This window comes from Prinia subflava, chromosome 3 (genome assembly GCF_021018805.1).
Source record: "Prinia subflava isolate CZ2003 ecotype Zambia chromosome 3, Cam_Psub_1.2, whole genome shotgun sequence".
Taxonomy (NCBI): domain Eukaryota; kingdom Metazoa; phylum Chordata; class Aves; order Passeriformes; family Cisticolidae; genus Prinia; species Prinia subflava.
This window is the reverse complement of record NC_086249.1, coordinates 40,450,540-40,470,554: the sequence shown is the minus strand read 5'-3', so window position 1 is coordinate 40,470,554 and position 20,015 is coordinate 40,450,540. Positions and strand designations below refer to the sequence as shown.

Here is a 20,015-nt window from a genome sequence, read left to right as displayed (position 1 = left end):
ATGGTTTTTATTTTAAGTGATGCAGAGTTAGAAATATCTGCATATTTTTCATTTAAAATCCATTAAGAAAAAAATCCAACCAACCAATTATCCCAAAATTCTGTTAGAAAAGATGCAGCTTTGATGCTCATGAAAATTAAATGCAGGAAAATGTAATGTTTACTCAGGATAAAAGACTATGGTAGCCTTACTGTCATTCAATAAGCAATGATAATGACTTTGAAGAATGATTTAAAATTAGAATTTTGAGAAAAAAGTCATTTTAACTACTGATAAACTGTAATAATGAAGCTATGGAAACTGAACTGAATGGGCCTACAAAGACAAAAAAAAAAAGACTGAAAGCTTGCATCAGATACTTAGTTTCTGTTTCCATTGCTAATAATATCTACCCCATATTCCACAAAGAGTCATTGAAATAAATCTTCAATACTTGCTTTTCATGACAATTGAACTTTTACTTAATTTGAAAGCAAAGCCATAAACCACTATTTGAAATATTTATGATAAGGATTATACTTACTATTAAAGATCAAAAGGAGATTTTTAAAAATGCTATCTTATTTAAACAGTGAAGATGGGATGGGTCTTAAAAAGTGAATTTCAAATTTCCATTCAAAAGAAAGTGAAGTCCAACTAGGTGAACAATGATAAAGAAATCACTGGCCAGTAAATGTCTAGAACAACTAACAGTGCCTCACTAAACAGATATGTCCCCTTTTTTATCCAGTTCTATCTTATTTATGTAGCTTTTTTAGTTACTTTTTGACTGTAAGCAGTTCTGTAGAGCCCCTTCCTCTTAAAGGAGTAAATATTCTTCACCTGTAAGGAATGTGTCACCAACACAGCCAACCAAGAAGAACCATTTGTTGAGAACAAGAGATCCAATAATGCCACCTTTTTTAAAAACAAGCAAAATCTTCACATTCTTGAAAGTAAATCCAAATCTTTTTTTAAGTGTGTGATCAAAAAACTGAAATGAAACCCCTGTATTTGGAAGGTATTAAATGAGATCTGCATGTTCCATCATGCCCTCGCCCATAGCCTACAGCTGAACACAAGCTTCCGTGGTTCTGACCACCAATAATAAGAGGCCTCCCATTTTAAATCGTTCTGTGACTCATGATGTAGCATTCTGTAATTGATCCAAGGCTATTTTTAAAAATAATTTTAAACAATGCTCATAGTTTATCTCTTAAGACTTCAGAATCCTGTGATTCAAAACTGGGTAATAACACCTACATTAATACTTTATTCATACCATAGAAGTGCCTCCAAATACTTATATTTACATTGATAATTTACTGATGCTCACTAGGCATTCCATTTTCTTCCATTTTTGACATGAATTTTAAAAACAGAAAATACGATCCAACTAAGCAGTGTGTGTGCAGCTCAATGGTAGCTTGCAATTAAATGTGCCAGACATATGTGAAAGTCTTAACTGGTCCTTACAAGGAAAAAGGAATGGCTCTGCAATGTTAAAAGCACACAAAATTAAACAATGTTAATATCACCTAGACAAAGAAAATTTTACGTAAGCATCCATGGTATAACTACCAAATACAGATAAAGACAATCAAATGTTTCCAGGTAGAACACACAAACTCTGGCAGTCAACCAAAACACAAAATAGTATTTGACAGTGATAAGAAGGAAAGCATTCAAACATCACCCTGATCTTTTCTTCCATGAAAAAAGAAAAATCTTCCAGCCTTCCTCTTTAAGACAAAAATCACCCAGTAACTGTGCCGTGGCAGTGTAATGCTTAACTTTAAATTAGTTGGGTGCATTTTGAATATATCCAGAACCGACAAAATTCCCACCCATTTGTTTGTTAAATTTAAATTGTAATTTACCAGTCTACCACCATAACACATAAATGACAGTTTTCTGCTATACAAGACAGTTTTAAATAGGAGTAGCTGTCTGATAAGACTTGAAAAAGAAAACATTTAATTTCCTCTTTAACACATTTAATTGTAATATTAGAAGTCAGGGTAAAACATGTCACCCACTATGAACTTGTCACAATGAGAACAGATAGAGTCTTCTCTCTGTTCAGCTAGGGGCTTTATAAGCACTATGTAGCTATAGGATACAAATCCTACAAAATGCAAGTTCTGAGCCTTCTGTGTGAAAGCTGGGCTTGCGTTTCCAGTGGGAGTGTCATACAAGGGGTGCTAGTTAGTAGGAAATAATCCCAAGATGTGTAAATAAAAGCTATAGAGCATCAAATGTGAGCACTTTCATCCATATCACATGGAGTGGAATGTGGGATTAGTGACAAAAAAAAAAATTAATACAAACTGTTTACTGGTATCACGGTCCTCCAAGAAATCTCTTAATAGCTTCACACATACGATGAAAGACATTCAGCAATCTGCATAAGAGTCCAAGCTGAATTACCTCTGTCAAATAAGACTTTTCAGAGGTAGCAATGGAGTTACTAAAGAGCCGCGTGCCACTGCCAGTTCTCGTAACTAGTCAGATTCTATTTACACAAATGGCAATGCACCTAGGCATAGCTAAGCCTTATTCATCACTCAAAATTATCAATCACCTTTTTTTAATTATACCTTACTGCTGCAAATGTCAAAGTAACTAGAAAAGTCCACATTTCAAAAGCTAAAAAGCAGCTGTTTGCTGAAATACAGACACATTAATAGTAGTTTATAATGATCAATCCCTGCATAGAACCTAATTCTGTTTACAACTACAAGTGAAAGTATTTAAGCTACAGGTCTACTGCATCTCCTTACACCTGATGGCCACCAAGCCACTCTATCACTGACCTCCTTTGCTGGAAAGGGCAAGAAAAATACAACAAAGGACTCATGGGTCAAGATAAGAGCAAGAATGATCACTCAGCAATTACTATCATGGGAAAAACAGGCAGGACCTGAGGAAACAAATTTATCAAAACCCATGAGTGAGACAAGTAAAAATAAAATCAAACCTTTAAACACTGTTCCTCCATAACCCTCCCTTTTTTCCAAGCTCAACTTCACTGCCAAATCTCTCCCTCCTTCCCCCAAATGATGAAGAGAGTCAAGCAATAGGGGCTGTCACTTGTCCATTTTACATGGTCTCCATTACCTCTTTCTCCTCGTTCTCCTCCCATGCTCCAGCATAGTTTCTCTCCCATGGGACACATTCCTCTGTGATCTTCTCCAACATGGGTCCCTTCCACAAGCTATAGTTCTTACACAAACTGCTCCAGCATGGGTCCCTTCCACAGGGGGCAGCCCTTCAGGAATAGACTGCTCCAGCAGGGGTCCTCCATGAGGTCACAAGTTCTGTCAGAAAACCTGCTTCAGCACAGGCTCTCCATGGGGCCACTCTCTCCTTTGGGCATCTCTCTGCTTCCTGGTCCACCACAGGCTGCAGGTGGATCCCTGTGGATCCCCCACAGACATCCAAGGGCTGCAGAGGAACAGCTGCCACATCATGGTCTGCACCACAGGCTGCAGGTGGATCTCTGCTCCAGCAACTGGAGTGCCTCCTCCCACCCTTCACTCACTGACTTTGCTGTGTGCTGGGCTGTTCCCATGACATATTCTCACTCCTCTCTCCAGCTGCAGTAACTTCTTTTAAAATTTTTTGCCCACAGTCACTGACACCACTGCTGATGGGTCTGCCCTGGACCTGGCTGGCACAGGACATCAGACACAGGAGAAGCTGCTGGCAGGTTCTCACAGAAACCACCCCTGCAGCCCCCTCACTACCAAAGCCTGGACACATAAATCCACTACATCCTCTGAGACCAGGATTATACCACTCCAATCCCCAAACCCCATACCTTTCAAAACTGAGCATTATCCCAGACATTATCCCCATGAAACATCATAATACAGTTTTTTATATGGCATTCTAGTTCCCAAAGATCAGTTTTATTACCTAAAGTATTTTTCTTCTACAGCTTATTTTGATGCTTATACAATAGAAGACTTCGGGCATGTCTTTGTTTTCAGTCACAGTACAAACCTATTGATCCAGAATGGTTACTCTTAAAAATACACGAGAAGTAAAAGACCATTGAAAAATAATGAAAAATATTACAAGGGAAACAACACAAACTATGAGGCTGGAAGCTACTTACCATATAGCAGTACCAAAATGTATTAACAATTACTGCTAAATGCCACTTTTCTCAATAACTCTCTTGGCTGTATTAATTTTTAATAATGCTCAAGTAGCCTTTCATTATCGTGTTTTAAAGATCTCATTTTGCTACACTAAGAATAGACTGTTTAGTTGGATTTCCATTTTCTAAATAAATAGAAATGCCAAGGAGTTTGTCTTAAGTTACAATTGCTTTTAAACCACAAATCTCCCTATCTCCCAGGCAATCTTCAGGATTTCTTAAAGGAATTTTAAATCAAAATTCATGTTGGCTGCAGCTGTGCCATGTCCTGCTTGTAGTATGAAGCATGTGGTCTCCTCAACCATTCATAGTTTTAAAGTATGCATACATAAGAGATTTTTTAACCTGTGATTTTTTTCAAGAACTAATGCAACAAACATACATGGCCATTTGAGATGTACTGCTTAAGCAAAATCAACCCAATGCTTATCCTCAAAAATGCTCAGATTGCTTCATCAGCTTCTTTCTAAGGAAGGCCTAATATCTACTATAACTCCATAAGGAGCATATGAGAGAGGAATTTTGATGTAATGATTTAAAAAAGATGTTCCCAAGATTTCTCTGACCTCCAGAAAGGATTTAGATTGTAATGACACCCAAGACTTTTACTGTTTCTTCTGCAATTCTGGATAATAGCAGATTTTTGGTACAAGACACATTTAGGATTGATCTCGACCAGTATAAAATACAATATATGTGCTGATTTCTTTTCAGAGTGAAGTAACTTCTGGCTAAAACAGAGCTCTGACAACTTAAAGCAAGTTGAAAAGACAGTTATGTCCTAAAAACTGCATGAGGAAAACTCCATTACGAGTACTTGCAGCCATCCTAACTTCAGAGGACAGGCTAGGACCACAAATCAAGTGGCTGTGACAAATTATTCAAGAGCTTAAAGCTGAAGTATGAAAGGTCTTCTCTATTTAGACTCTGAAACCTCTTAACTGCATTTAGTTTTAAGAGAAGGATTTCTTACTTAAAAAAATTCAACAGAAAGCACTTTGAAACCTACATGGCAGCTTAGACTCTGGTATTAACAGATGGTGCCAATTCCCTCAGACACCTCAAAAATTAATAAAACATCATGAAACAAGTCATTTCAAGGTCTCTGTAAATCCAGGCAGATGCTGAATCACTGAATGAGATAACCCACTGTACTCATGATTTTCCCATCATGCAACAGCAGCTGCAATCGTCACTGCAAAACAGTGAGAGTTTTGTTTTTTAACGTAAAGCTTCCTTTAATGGTGCCATTTCTCAACAGCTAAATTTTATCTGAACAGCTAAGGATTTGGGGAATTTTGATAAATTTCTGGTACTTTTTTTTCCTTTTAAAGACTCAGCTGGAAAAATATCAGCTTCAACAGACTAAAAGTTATCAGTCTCACTCAGCTGAAACTTCTGTTCTCCACCTTTCCCATCTTTCTTGACCGTGCTTAGGTAAACTAAAGGCTCTTAATACATTATAAACATATTTGCATTAGTTTGACCTCTTGGGTTTCTGAAAAAGGGAAAGTTTAAATGACAACTTCAAGTGACAAAACAGATTACGGACTTGAAAACTACTTTTTTAACTGAGACAGGACATGCATCTGATTAGAGCTAATTTTGTTCTTAAATAGAATTTAATCACATTTTATTAAGGAAAAAATGCAAACAAACAAACTATTTTACTATAGTTCCTTTTCCCTTGTTATAGAGTCATCACAGAACCACGGAACAGTTCGGGTTTGATGAGACCTTGAAGATCATCTAAGTCCAATCCTCCTACCATGTGCAGGGACATCTTCCACTAGACCAGGTTGCTCAAAGCCCCATCCAACCTGGCCTTGAAAGTATAAAAAACCCTTATACTAATAATGAGGGAAATCATCACAACTGTGAGCAGGGAATAACCTGCTTCTAGGTTTTAGAAAATACCTGCAGCTATCAACTTCACTGTAGAATTATCTATTTCTAAGACTGCATCAGCTCCTATTTAGCGAGCACGATACTTAAAATGTCAAATACTGTACTGTATCAGCTATGAAAAACTGACTACCACTCAGGGACTAAGCCTACACATTGTTCTAGTTACAATGTGTTTATTACTGTTCATTATAAGTTACTTTGAATAAATGCTTTTCTGTTCATGAAACATGAACTATAAAAATTTTGTTACACAATCATCTTAGTTTCATATATTACAGTTTCTAAGTTGCATACAGTTACATGCACATGGAAGTGGTATTGAATATTTAATATACAAATCTTAGACTATAAATAAAGCATTAACTTATTATTTCTGACCAACCCAATGCAGAATTTCAAAAGCCTTCACTCTATACTAATTTTGTACTTCTATTTTTTCTTCTAACACCAATCATCCATAGTTTTGCAAACTATGCTGACAGCTCTTCTAGTTTAATTTCATTTGAAGCTAATTTGTTAAATAAGGTAGTATTTATAGTATAAGTAGAGAGCCACAAAGTTGCATTATTAACTCAGTACTTTCTCAGCAAAATATTAAACGTAGCCACATTTTATATTTCTGAAATCCAAGAAACAAGCTTAAATACATCCGTAACTGCGATTTGCAGAAACAACAGAGTTGGGTTTGTGTTTCATCCAAGACCATCTATTAACAAGCAGGCGCAACGGATGAAAAGCAAATGTTCACTGCTGTGGCTCACCAAGGTCTGTTTTCTTTCTTGGCTGCATGTGGAGCAAGTTGTCCTTTGCTGAGTTAGGCATTGCTACATTGGATTATTTGTGGTAGACATTGCAGCTCATACTGTGAGATGAGGAAGAGGATTGCTATAATTAAAAGGCTTTCCAGACTCCACCTCCCATTTTTTCTTATCTGTACAAGGAGAATAATGATCAAAATGTGTGAATGATTAACGGGTCTGACATACAAAGAAAGGCTAAAGAGAGATGAGATTATTTAGCCTTAAGAAGAGAAGGTTTGAAGAGATCTTATAAATGTGTATTTGTAGGGGGGTAGGGTGGGCAGAGAGTAGACACAAAGGAGCCACACCCTTCTCAGTGGTGTGTACGAGCCCAGAATAGTATGATAAAGTTTCTTTTCAGATGGATTAAATTCACTTCACCCTTGGATAGTAGACTCAACTCTAACAAGTTCTTCTAGTAAGTCTATTTCTGCATTAACAAAGTGCTCTATAAGGTTTCAAAAGATGCAATGGAGACTGCAACATTTCCATGAGAAACAGAGTGGATCAGAAAGTCTTTCAAATCACTTAATAAGCTATGTAAAAGAAAACAAACAAAAGACAGACTTCTGCATGTTCTTTGAAGGCATGTAGAGCATAGCTGAACATACAGAAACAGCAGCAAAGAAGATTTTTGGAACCCCAGAGACTAAAATATGGGACAAAGGCTCCACAAGTCTCTTGAGGGGAAACATAAGAATGAAATAGCTCCCCGCTCCTCAGCATACGGCTTGGAACACCTTACTCAATCCAATTCAGCCTTTCACCAATGTTTCCATAAGTTTCAGCTATTCAGTAGATGAACATTAACAGCCAAGAAGCCATCAGTCACAGGTATGACTCATAAATACTGCACACACCTTGCCATTTACAAAAACAGGTAATTTATTTCTCTGGAACAACAGAAGGAGAAGAGGGGGCACTGGGCTTTTATTGGAGCTCTCAAACTCACAAAGAACGGCAAAAGCCACCAGTCTTGAAAGTGTAACAGCAATTAGTAAGGTTCTTTACCTTCTTCCTTATTCCGTACCTTAACATAGCCAAAAATGCAGCTTTCAGAGGCCTCTCATTAGGTTTCATTACTGACATCAAAATTATGACTTGAAGAGGGATGAAGCTGATTTTTGCCCTACAAAATAGGCTTTCTTATCTTTTCAGGCAAAAACTCTTGACCCATTCTCTCAATATTCCAATTACTGCAAATAAACAGATGCAGTTTAATGTCCTTCTGCAAAGATGCTGAATCTCCAAGTCCATTCTCCAGACTCCCAGGAAGCTTATTCTCCCTGCATTTTCACATCTCCCAGTTATGTTTGCTCCCATTATGAAGATGCTATGCAACTGGAGCTGACACAGCTGTGTAGCTCCATTCTGATGTGTATGTCCGATTAGAAGGGGCAGACAGCTTTTCCCGTTCTTCTAGTTATAAACAACATCCATGTAACTTTAAGCAGGAATGTACCCCTGATTTCCAAGTGATTTTTTTCTTTTTTTTTTATTAAAGGTTTTTAACATTAACAGGGAGACTTCTTTTTTTTTTTTTTTTTTTTTTTACTGCAGTCAGCTACATTAAATATTGAAGATGAAGGGTAAACTCTGATTGGTCAGGCATGAGCAATACAAAACAGCTTGGCTTCAGTTGGTTCATTACTAGCTCGAACATGCATTTAGTTCATTACTAGCCTGAACATGTAATTCATGGCTACTATTCTCTAATGAAAGCACATTTTATTGTTTTCTGTAATTCTGTAGTAGAAGACTGTAGCAACAGGTTTGTATGGGATCCTTTCTCAATCAAAGGACAGGTTTTCAAATTCATATTTGTGTTTATATTCAGGTTATTTTCTTTTTATGAAACAAAATTTTAAAAACCCAAACCTGCTACAGTGGCTCTTAAAGCAGGCAATCAAAATTCAATAAATGTTGGAAAACTTTATGTAATTTGGTATTTGTCATAGAATATGAAGACTTACAAAGCAAAAAAAGAAGTGAGATAATATAAAACTGATTACAATGCCTCATTGGTTTAGAGGAATCTGCTCAAAGAATGATTATTTCCATCCTTCTGTCTACACTGTCCCAGTACTACAAAAGCCATGAGGTAACAAAAAGCATGATATGAATAACAACTGCACTTGTAAGTGAATATTTTGCCGTATCTCACTTCCAGCTAATTCCAAAACTTAATACTTATTCCACATCGTTAAGAAAAGCTTTCAACTGTTAAACAAAAGGGCAGTGAAAGAAACATCATTTTGCAAAGACAGATGCCAAGCATTTGTAAGCTGTTGAACAGCATTAGCAGTACTTGCATTTAAACAAGCTTTCAGTGAATTGTCATGTTGGAACAATTTCAGTGATGCAACCCAATTTTAAAGTAAAGGAGGGTAGTCATATTATACGGTTGCATTAAAATAAATTAATTGACATTGCTGGTGTAAACCTCACTAACACCAAAACTACTCAGACTTACTTATTCACCAAAGGTTATTATTTTCCATCTATGTCAAAAATACAAAAAAACCTGCTAAACTGTAAAAATTACTGGAATGCAATTTTAGCAGACAATCAGTCGGTTGATCAGGTCAAGGTGCTTCTCTACTGGAAATAACAGATAATCTTCCTCTTCGATATTAATGTCATTAACAATCTTCTTAAACTGGAAGGTATGAAATTATAGTTCAAATAGCTGAAATTCATATTAATCCTATAGTTGCAGTGGATGTTTCTATTATTAAGAAAGCAATATGTGAGTCTCCACAAATAATCTTTTTTTAAATTTTTCATTATCTTTACGCTGATGTTGATGTACCAGATACTGTATCACTGTAGCACATCTATACCAAACTCTTGCAAGACAGATGTGAGAGGTAGGTCATCAAATTAAAACTGATGTTTGAAGAGATCTGCTGCTTCTGATTTTAAAAGCAAGTTCTAAATTTGATTCAGACTTAAAGAAAGCTTAAAGGTTCTGTTTACGTAAGAATTAATAAAGCTCCACAATGGGGTGTTTCCACAAAAACAAGTAGTAATGAATGATCAAATTTCACTAAAAATACATGGAACTTCACCAGCATAAATACACACTACTACAGTGACCCTCTGGCCATCAGGCACATTGAATATATAATGAGGTAGCCAGTACTGTTCTGTGTAAAGTACAATAAAACACTGTACACTAATGGAAGAACAACAAAAATTAATCTGAAATAGATTTACTGAGACAAGCCAAAATACAAAATGGAAAAGTTGTAGAACCAAATAATGAACACAGGTAAGAGTAAGAGGTTGATTTAAATTAGCTTAGATAGCTTATTAAGTTAACATTCTGTTAATACTGTGCACAATACAGAAAAGATTCCGTTTCGATACTAACCCAATCACAGATTTCATTCCACTCTGACTAAATTCCATACAGTGCAAAAGGGGACCAAACACTTCGGTAGGAATTCAGAGATGATTACGCAGGTTTTGGGTGTTAGCTTTTGGTTGGGTTTTTTTTAAAGATGCAATATAGAAAGTGTTCCATATATTTGAGATGTATGAGTGAACACACTGAAAAGCATTAACATGAAAGAAAAAACTGCACCACAGCCTCTTAGACCTCAGCCTTGCCAGTGTTATGAGCCATGCTCCCAACTTCTACCCCTTGGAGTGCTCATGTGAAAGCAGGGACAGAGGAAAATATGGAGGCCAGAGAGAAAGATTAGTGTATAACTGAATACACAGCTAAATGCTTCGTCTTGTAAAACACATGGCTTAAATGGGGAATCAGGTCACAATTTGATAAAAATAGCATCTTGATAGAGAAAGGTGCTAACCCTTTGCTTGATGCAAAGGGATAAAACACAGGTAGGGTCTCAGGAGGGAGAAGAGGGAAAGGCCAAGGATTGCAGGTGTTTTTTCAATACCAGTCTCACAATGTTATTATTTCAATGTGACAAAAATAAAAAAAAACTCTAGGTATTCACCTCCATTATTATCCATGAACTGAATCCTGCAAAGACAAGTGGGAAGTAAAGTCAAGATGTAAAGCTAAGAAGAAAATAGCTATTCAGAGTTAAGCATTAAGGAACACTCAGCTATCTGCTAACATGTCAGATTTTTAAAAGTTAACACCTATAGAAATCTATCACCCATCATACAAGAACCACAGCAGATTCCAAGCCACCTGCTGAGATACCATTAGCGCTTGGCAACTGATACAAGGATTGAAAAACCTTTCAGCCATAAACACCTACTGTCAAAGATTAGATTTTAAAAGCCCGCCAAAAATCGGTTATAATAAAACAATTAAATGAACATTCAGTCATTCAAAGATTTTCTGTAACCAAAACTACGTTTTCCACAGAAGCATTAAATAACGACAAGAGATACGGTACTCTAAAGTAGCTGGCCATGGAATGTTATGACAAACTCTCACATTAGATATTCTCTTTTCACACAGCTCTGGTAGCTTGTACAGCAACCAAACACAGATTAGTTGGATAGGTGAGCAGGATACCAAGAGACCAGTGGGACAGAAAGAAACTTGGGCAAGGACTGCCACCTTCAGTTAAGTATTACCTAAACCAAAACTCACACAAAAAGCAAACAAACAAACCAACCCCCCCCCCCAAAAATCCGAACTTCGAAATTTCCCCAAACTTCACTTTTTTGATTAGTACCATCTATCAGCAGAGAATTATACTCAAAATGAGAAAGCTTTCACCAAGAAAATTGAATAAGATTCTCAAGCCTGCAAAGCTAGTTTCACAGCAAAAGTTGTATGACAGGCTACAGCTCAGGAGCCTCTCAGACTACAACACTTCCTCAGCCACACCCTCTCAGACTGCAACAGTGTCCAATGAACAGAAGTGTTCCATCATTCCCACATAAAAGTAGAACTGTGCCATGGGACAGTGCAGCAACCAAAACCGTAAATGGATTCAAACAACTGAAATATCAAAGCCAATTACAGCTTAAGAAAACCCTCAACCAATCTCTGAAGAGAAGTACCACCAAAGGGAAAAAAAAATAAAACACACCCTTCTTATACAGGCCTCCCTTTACGTTTTCCCTTATGACCACTACTACAGAAAGCCTGCAGGGAGAGAAGGATCTCTCACATAATTCAATCCATTTGCTCTGAAGCTGCAAATGCCACTCCTACGAGTACACAATGTGACAGAGCACTAAAAAACGGCTTACCTCTTGTGATGGGTGACTAACACTGAAGTAGGATGGAACAACCAAGAAAACGAGAAGAGCTAGGCAGAAGCGTGGGCTGCAGTCAACAAGAACAGAAAAAGACTTTTTGAACTAAGCCTGGTGTTTGACCTACTTCTTACAAGCACTCTCTAGCGTGACAAAACATATATAAAAGCTTTCCAGATTGCACAAGGAGACCCCTTGTCAGCTACACCTGTATCAGATTGAAATCTGTTCAAATCTGCATCACATCATCTGTTCAAGATGCACAGGCAAAATGAGCAGCATGTTTCAGCACCAGCCACAACTTTTTAGTATTGTTCAGCTTCCTGTTCACCTCGCCTATTGTGCAGTGCCATAGAATCAGCACTACAAAACCCAAAATAACAAACGCTAGGAAATTTAATCTGTAACAGAGAAAGGTTCCTAAAAGCTAAGAAACAAGGCAACTCACATAGTTTTGCTTGATCAAAGATGGCCAAACAAGAGTCAGTTCAAAATATACACTAAAGAAAAAATTCTAAAGATCACTAAAATACTGGAAAAGCAAAGAATTAAGAAAGCAAGTCAGTAAAATAATGGAAGGAAAGACCAGGTCAAGGTATATAAACGAAAACTAATTAAAGCCATATGTGGAAACTTTGCTCTAGGAAATAAGAAAAACAAAAGTAGACAAAGTAGAAGAATACAAGTAGACAGACTGACCCACTTCCACTTTAATATCACATTTTCTGGAGCACATGGTGTAGAATTTTATTTTAAACATCAGTCTAACAGCAACAAGTACATCTACCATGCAACAACAACATCCTTGACAGCACCCTAAGAAAACTAATAGAGCTGTTCAAAGAGGAAATGTCTCCTCATCAATAGTAGCACAGAACTGGTGTCAAAATATCCACAAAGAGAAATCCTTTAGAGCAATTAGAGGATTACACTGTTTTTAAGGAAAGCCCTTTCTAGTTTGGTGCTTTGCAGTACAGAAGGATCAGTGAACACACATCTCAGAGAGCACGCTAAGCCTAGGAACTCATAGTAAACCCATGGACCAAAACCAAAATAAGCACCACCACAGAAGAGTGCATGTGATACAATGAGCCATTCCCTCCTACTTCCAGAAATGCAAAAAGAATACAATATTTTATAAATTCATTCTAAAAAAGCCTTCAGCTCACAGATTCTTAAAATCTTCTGACCTTAAGAATAATAACACCATCAGGTCTTTCTAAGGATAACTGAGTTCTTCACAGGCATTGGCATATAAAAGGCTGAACCCCCTCTCCATTATGTCTTTCAATATAATGTTAAACAATGAAAAAAAACACAAACAACACTAGATATTCTACAAAGTGATACTCCATTAAACAAGTTCACCAGTTGAACAGAACTGAGAACACAGCAAGTTCTGAGGAAATACTAAGAAAAGCATCAAGAGAAACAACTAATCTCATAAACAATGGAGGCATGCCCAAGAACAAAATACTGCCTTGAGCTGAAAGTCCACTGTTAAAATTTGGCAAAGCTGAAAATTGGACAAGATATTAGACCAGAAAGATTTTCAACACTGCAAAAAAACCACTTCCTCACCTCATGGGTACAATATATCACTATGTCCATTAGTAACAGAAGGTACTACATGAGTTAAGTCCAAAATGCAGTACTAGAGATCACAGTGTGTGGCCACCAAAACAAACATTCAAAGGTAAAAAACTCTTCAAGAGAAACCCTAAAAGCACAACTATAACAAGAAAGAAGAGTGACGACCTCCATGGCAAGGGCACATCAGAACAAAGTTTTGTCTCAGACATTTACTGCTGCTTCCATGCAGATGCAGGAAGAATAAATAGACTTATTTAAGCTTTACACAAAAGACAGCAATAATCTCAGACAAAAAAATTTAAAAAGCATCTCCATCTTTAACTTCTGATTCTCTCTGACAATAAAACATCTCAGCTATGCAGATTTCTTATAATAAAAAGCTATTACCAAATGGCTTATAGCAACCCAATATGGCTAGTATAGGTTAAATTTCTGTCAGAGACTTAACATATCAACTGATGTATCAAAACAAGATCACTGGTCAGTCATCATCACATTTGCACCAGAAGTCATTCAGGAGTCGTACAGGTAAAGACTGAAGAAAAACAAAACAACAAAATTACCAAACCAAATAGCTTTCTACCCCCAGCTACCTCCTGAAGAATGCTTCTAAAACAGAAAACTGCACTTTATTTCAAGTTGCTACTAAAATCCTTAATACTGATTGAGACGATGCTTAGTAGTTTAGGCATATGCCATCAGCTTTACTTTGTATCTACCATACTCACTGCTTGTTTCTCATGTGAGTAAATTAAGTTTAAAATATAATGCTATAATTTTGAAACATGTACTGCCCTGAGAAGAAAACAATTACAGACACAATACAGCCTCTCTCTGCTTTGGGAATACTGACTGTTGTATATTAGAGTCCATCTGTTAAGTAATGACTGATCCAGGATGCAACGCTGCTGCAGCAGACTCACAAGCAGTTTCACATTCATATACGTCTCCCAGTGCTCAGAGAACTGTTAAACACTCTTGTGTTTATTTTTAAATATAAACATGGTTTTCAGCAACATGAACTGATTAGTAGGTCTGTCTCATATGCAAGCAATGGATGTCCTCCACACAGATCCAAAACATACTCTTAACCTCTCCACCAAAGACAAGCCAATGTTATTCCAGTTGCTGGTGCACTAACAGCCAGAATTAAAAAGAGCTTAAATACCAGTAAGAATGAAAGAAGAAAGAAAACCAGAAAAGGATTAAATGTCTTTGTGTTTGTCATGATCTATACAAAGCCAGTTAATAAAATAACTGTATGTCATTACTTATTTGGAGTGCTACATTTCAAGAAATGGGTAATAAACCAAGGAAGTTATGATGACTTGTACCATACTTGTACAAGGAACAAAAATGAAATTTACAAGTCACATTTCAAGCTGTCAAACAGCTTGTAGAGAGGAATGGGAAATATATCAGATTACTGTTTTGACATATTCACAAAACTATCACTTTTAACCCTGTGTGTTCAGATAAGCCACAAATATTAAAACGATCTGACCAAATTACGTCCTTCCCTACATGCTGCAGCTTTTGCATTCAGTCTGTGCTAGGTCAAATGCAAATAACTGTCAGACAGAAGAATACATCTTTTTAAAGTGTTTGAAACAAAATATATTCTTTATATGACTTTGTATAAAATGACTGGAGGTCAGAAGCATTAAACTAATTTGAAACAAAGGCAGTTTCAATTAATTGCCATTCAGTTTTGAGCGTTTTCCTATCCTATTCTATGTGCAAAATTTGAGGGTATTTCATTGACAGAACTGCTTCAAAAGCTTTGCTGCAGCAAATCTTGCATTCAGGAACAGCACCAAATTGCACATAATTGAAAGTGATTCATTTTTAGATGCACTCGCTTGGCTTCTGTAGGTTCCTCAGGCTTTGGTGTAGGTAGCGCAAAAACATTAAGTCATACAGTCCTGCAGTAACTCTTTCACTCCATGAAGTGAGCAGCTGACTAAGGAGCTACATTTTAGCATCTTCTCCTTGTTTCAGCTATTTATCTCTGTACAATAGTATTTTGCAACGCACAGAGCTTGGACCAAAGTAGTAACAACACTCACTTTGCAGACAAGAATGTGTCTTGGAAAGCAGGGCAGGTTACTAAGACATGGGCAACCCATTAAAATACTGCAATACAAGTAACTCTTTATTACAGATATTAAAGTGTATTAAATCCTTGCAAAAATCTCCCTCCTCCCCCTTCCTCCACATAAAATGCTCAACTAGCTCTGATCTAACAGGGTTAAACCCTTCACATGTTTCAGCCACCAAGAAAAGATATCAGCTCAGGCTGGGCTTTTTTAAACGTTTTTCAATTAAAACCCGATACTACATTCATGCCACTTTTCTTCCCAAGAGAAAGCTACTAGGTTAAAGGGCAGCATCCATAACACGAAATTGCAAATTACTTAATCTCCTTATTTTTCACACCGTAAATTGCACACACTACACTTCTGCAGGAGGCGGCCGGGACGAGGCAGTGGGAAGGGGAAGAGCGGCCTGTCTGTTCTAGGTAGGGTCCTGCCTGGAGTTCAGGGAGCGCTGAGGGGGCTTTTGTCACACGCAGGACGGACGAGGAGATGAGCAGGTCGCGGGATTAACGAGGAGTTTGGGAAGGAAGGATGGCTGGAGAAGGGCCGTACGTGTAGGAGGGACACGGGGGCTGGGAGGATGCAGGTCCCTGCCGGGTGGCACAGGGGCGGAGGGGCGCGGGGGCAGCCCCGGCACGAGGTGGGCTGCGCGGGCCGGTGCCCGCCGGGGCGTCACCGGGGCGGGGTGCCCGGCCGCTTACCAGGTTCAGCACCGTCTCCACGATGTCCCGGTTGCTGACCTCCCCAACCTGGATGAGTCCGATGAGGACGGCGAATTTCATCCGGATATTGCGGATCGGCACCGACGGGTTAATCATCCCCGCGGGGAGCACCACGGACCCGGAGCCCGACGCCCTCAGCTCCCCCATCACCGCGACGCCGCTGCCGCCGCCGCCTCCGCCGCCGCCGCCTCCTCCACCGCCGGCCCCGACGGAGATGAGTCCCGCGGGCTGCGGGTCCGGCCCCGACACCGGCTTCTCGCTCGCCATTTACCCCCCGCCGTTACCGGCACCTGCCGCCGCCGCCTCCCCGCCCGGCCGGGCCGAGCCGCGCATCCACCGCAGTCGCACCCGGCGGGGCCGCAGGGAGCCGGCCCGAGGCGCCGGCACCGTCCCAGGAGCCGCTCCCCCGCTCCGCTATAATGAGGGATTATTATGGGCGCCGATGCCCCGTTAGCCGAGGGCTGCCCGGCCGGGGCCGCCTCCCCGCCGCGGGGCCGGGGGCGCGGGCGGCGCCGAGCGCGGTGCGGCGCGGCGGGGGCGAGCGGCGCGCGGGGCGGACGGCGGCGCGAGCGATGCCGCTGCCGCTGTTGTTGTGGAGCCGAACCCGCCGCCGCTCACGCCGCCATGTTGCCGCCCCCTGCCTGCGGTAGCCGCCAGGGCGCCTGCGCCGAGCCCGTCGGGGGAGTGGCCGGGCCGGGCCCCCCCGGCCGGCCGGGCACAGGTGAGCAGGTGCGCGGGGCCGCCGCGCCGCCGCCGCCGCCCGTGCGCCGCGGGCCGCCGCCCTCCCGCTCGGCGAGGGCTCGCGAGGCCGGCCGGAGGGACGGCGGGGAGCCCCCCCTGCGCCAGCCCGGCCGCGCCCCGCCGCCCCGGGGCGCCCCCTGCGGGAGGGGCTGACGCGAGGCGCCGCCGCCTCGGGGCCCCACGGTGCCCCCGCCCGATGGGCACAGCCGTGCGGCGCCCCTGGGCGCTCGTCCTGATTAGTGGTGGTGTCACACACGGTGATGTCCAGTCAACATCAGTTTTCCCAAGCCCTTTGGTCGCAGTGATGCTCATGGCAATGTGCATTTTTTGCCAAGTCTCTCTAGTGTTAGAGAAAGAAAAGTACCTCTGATGCTTTGAGGATACTCGAATTATTTTAATAGTTGTTGTATGTGTTGAATAAAGTTGTGTCTATTTGCTCTATGTGTGTTCGGGTTAATCCATACCTATTTGAAAAAAAAAAAAAAATGTTCTTGGCTACATAGTGACTCTCATACCAAAGTTTGATTTTACAACAAAGCTTGCCTGCTGGTCATAGAATACCATTGATCCTGACTCTTCTGTACCACCAAACTTGTGGTTTTGGCTGGGTTGCTGGGCCTCCTAATATCCAGCTCTAGGTCATAAACTGTGAAAACATGATGAATCAGCAGAACTGGATCAGTACATCTCCCTAGATTACAGCAGCTGCTGTAAGCTCCACCAAAAGAGGATACCTCATCTCTGTACTAGGATGCATTTACTCTACGTAATTGGAGATATAGCAGGATACATTTACTTTTTGCCAAAGTCCATAGGTGCTTGTCAGTATGTACAGCCCAGATACATAGACATGACTAAAACAGTGGTTATCTGTGAAACACAGAACCAACATTATTTCAGAAAGCTGCAAAGATGGGAAGAAAAACCAAAAGATCCTTAATGAGAGATAAGAAAGCATAACGTTTTCTTGGAAGAAATTCCTTTACAATTTGCACCAGCCTCAAGCAGTCGTGTACGACTCTTAAAAAAGGTGTACTTTCACTTTTTAAATTCATGGAGGTACCAAAGGTTCCATTCTTGCCAGTCCCACAGCAGAACTAACAAAGCTGAATACATACTCACTAAACTGCTTTCAGGAATGCATGACTGCTTTTGCAAAACTGGAACCTAAGCCTAGAACTCTGAAACAGTTACTAAGAATTGTAACACCTTTAGGAGCTAACCCATGATAGTCAGTTGTCTTGATTATTCTCACATCTACCGCATCTGTGTGATGAGACATGTTGCTAAAAATAGTATCGTTGGTTGAAACTTCGTGTTTGCTTATGGGTTGAGTGGTTTTCTTGTTCTGATTCATCTCATGGTTACTGCCTGTCCTTGCCAAATGGGTAGGAAGCAAAGTTATAATTGTTTTTCTACTGGTAGGTATATTAAACTGGATGTCTGTTGACTTACTGACTTTCACAAATCCCAAAACAACTTTGAAGCTTGAGCTTTAAGCAAGTTTGTTAAACTTGCTTAAAATTTGTCATTGACTTCTTCATTTTTGTGGTGGAACGGATGAACTAATAGCACATAACCACATGAACCTTTTTTCACAAGAAAAACAGGACAACAAAATATACTTTGATACATTTTATTTTCCATTCCACACTTCATGCTATTCTTAATGGAAAACTTCATCATTTGCCCATGTACCCAGCTGCTGCAGTAACTCCTGACTACAGCTGTTCTGTATACAGCTATCAGTGCTTTCCTCTGAATTTCTGAGAAACTTGCAATCATTAATTTCTTTAAAAGTCGTATTAGTCAAATCCTTTATGATATAATATCCTGTTTGAACTGGTTAACATTTTCATTGCTGAAATTGTGTAATATACTACATGTAGTATTAGGGGAAAAAAGGTAAAAGTTTAATTCCCAACATTATGTTTAATAGGAGAGACTTGCTTTAGTTCTTAAACTCATATTTGGTTTTACAAATAAATTTTTCAAAATCATGTTCTCTTTATTTTTATAAGCTGGAGCATTGTTAAGAAGTAGCTGTCTTCTCTAATCAACAATGTTTGTTTTTGATAAGAAAACTTTCATTGAGGTAAGCCACTCATCAACTCATGTGAACATGCTTGTAGCACTTACATTCTGAAAGAAAAACAAATTTGAAACATTAATCTCATCCCTTTAGTAATTGCAGCTCTGGTGTTCATTTGCTTCCATTCTAGCACCTCATCAGACTGAAAATTAAAGTAACAGTACGTACAGCTATAGAATATGATTCATATCTTTCCTTTAAAAATATTGTTTGTCTCATCTTGATATTGACATTTTCATTCCAAAGACTGTGAATTTCTCAGTGACATATTCATTCATGAGATGTTTAGTTGGATCTCAGTTCAGCAAGGTGTTCTGCATTAGCAAATTGTAGAATTTGCATAACTGTAGCCAGTTTTGGGTCAGCATACAAGATCAGTCATTGACACAGGCCCAGGCTAGGTGTGGCATGAGTAAAAGGACGCTATGCGTTCCTTCATCCTTCACAAAAACAGGATGATGACAGAATCTGATCTTGTTCTTTTTGTGCCTTTTACAGCACTTGCTCCCCACTGAAATGAGAGAAAACTGTCCCTTTACTTCCAAAGCATACTTTTCCCTCAGCTGTATTAGTTGACAGGAAGGATTTTTTTTCTGTGATATTCTTCAAGTTTTCTCAGATTCCATTCTCCATAAATGCCAGAAGGTGGTCTCAAATATAACATCAAAAAACAAAGAAAAAGACCTTTATCCATGTTCCAGTGTTTGCCACAAGCAG

At 39.6% G+C, this 20,015-nt stretch overlaps 1 protein-coding gene across 2 annotated transcripts in view; it reads right to left on the bottom strand.

Annotated features, from left to right (window-relative positions):
• Window positions 1-17,317, bottom strand: part of NBEA (neurobeachin) — a 458,593-nt gene extending 441,276 nt beyond the window's left edge. Inside the window, exon 1 of one of the 2 annotated variants that reach the window (XM_063394796.1) lies at window positions 16,445-17,317. In XM_063394796.1, coding sequence (XP_063250866.1) covers window positions 16,445-16,732 — 288 coding nt within the window. In that variant the 5' untranslated portion in view covers window positions 16,733-17,317. The remainder of the gene's footprint in view (window positions 1-16,444) is intronic. The other variant, XM_063394797.1, reaches the window with a different exon arrangement.
• Between the last annotated feature and the right edge of the window lie 2,698 nt (window positions 17,318-20,015).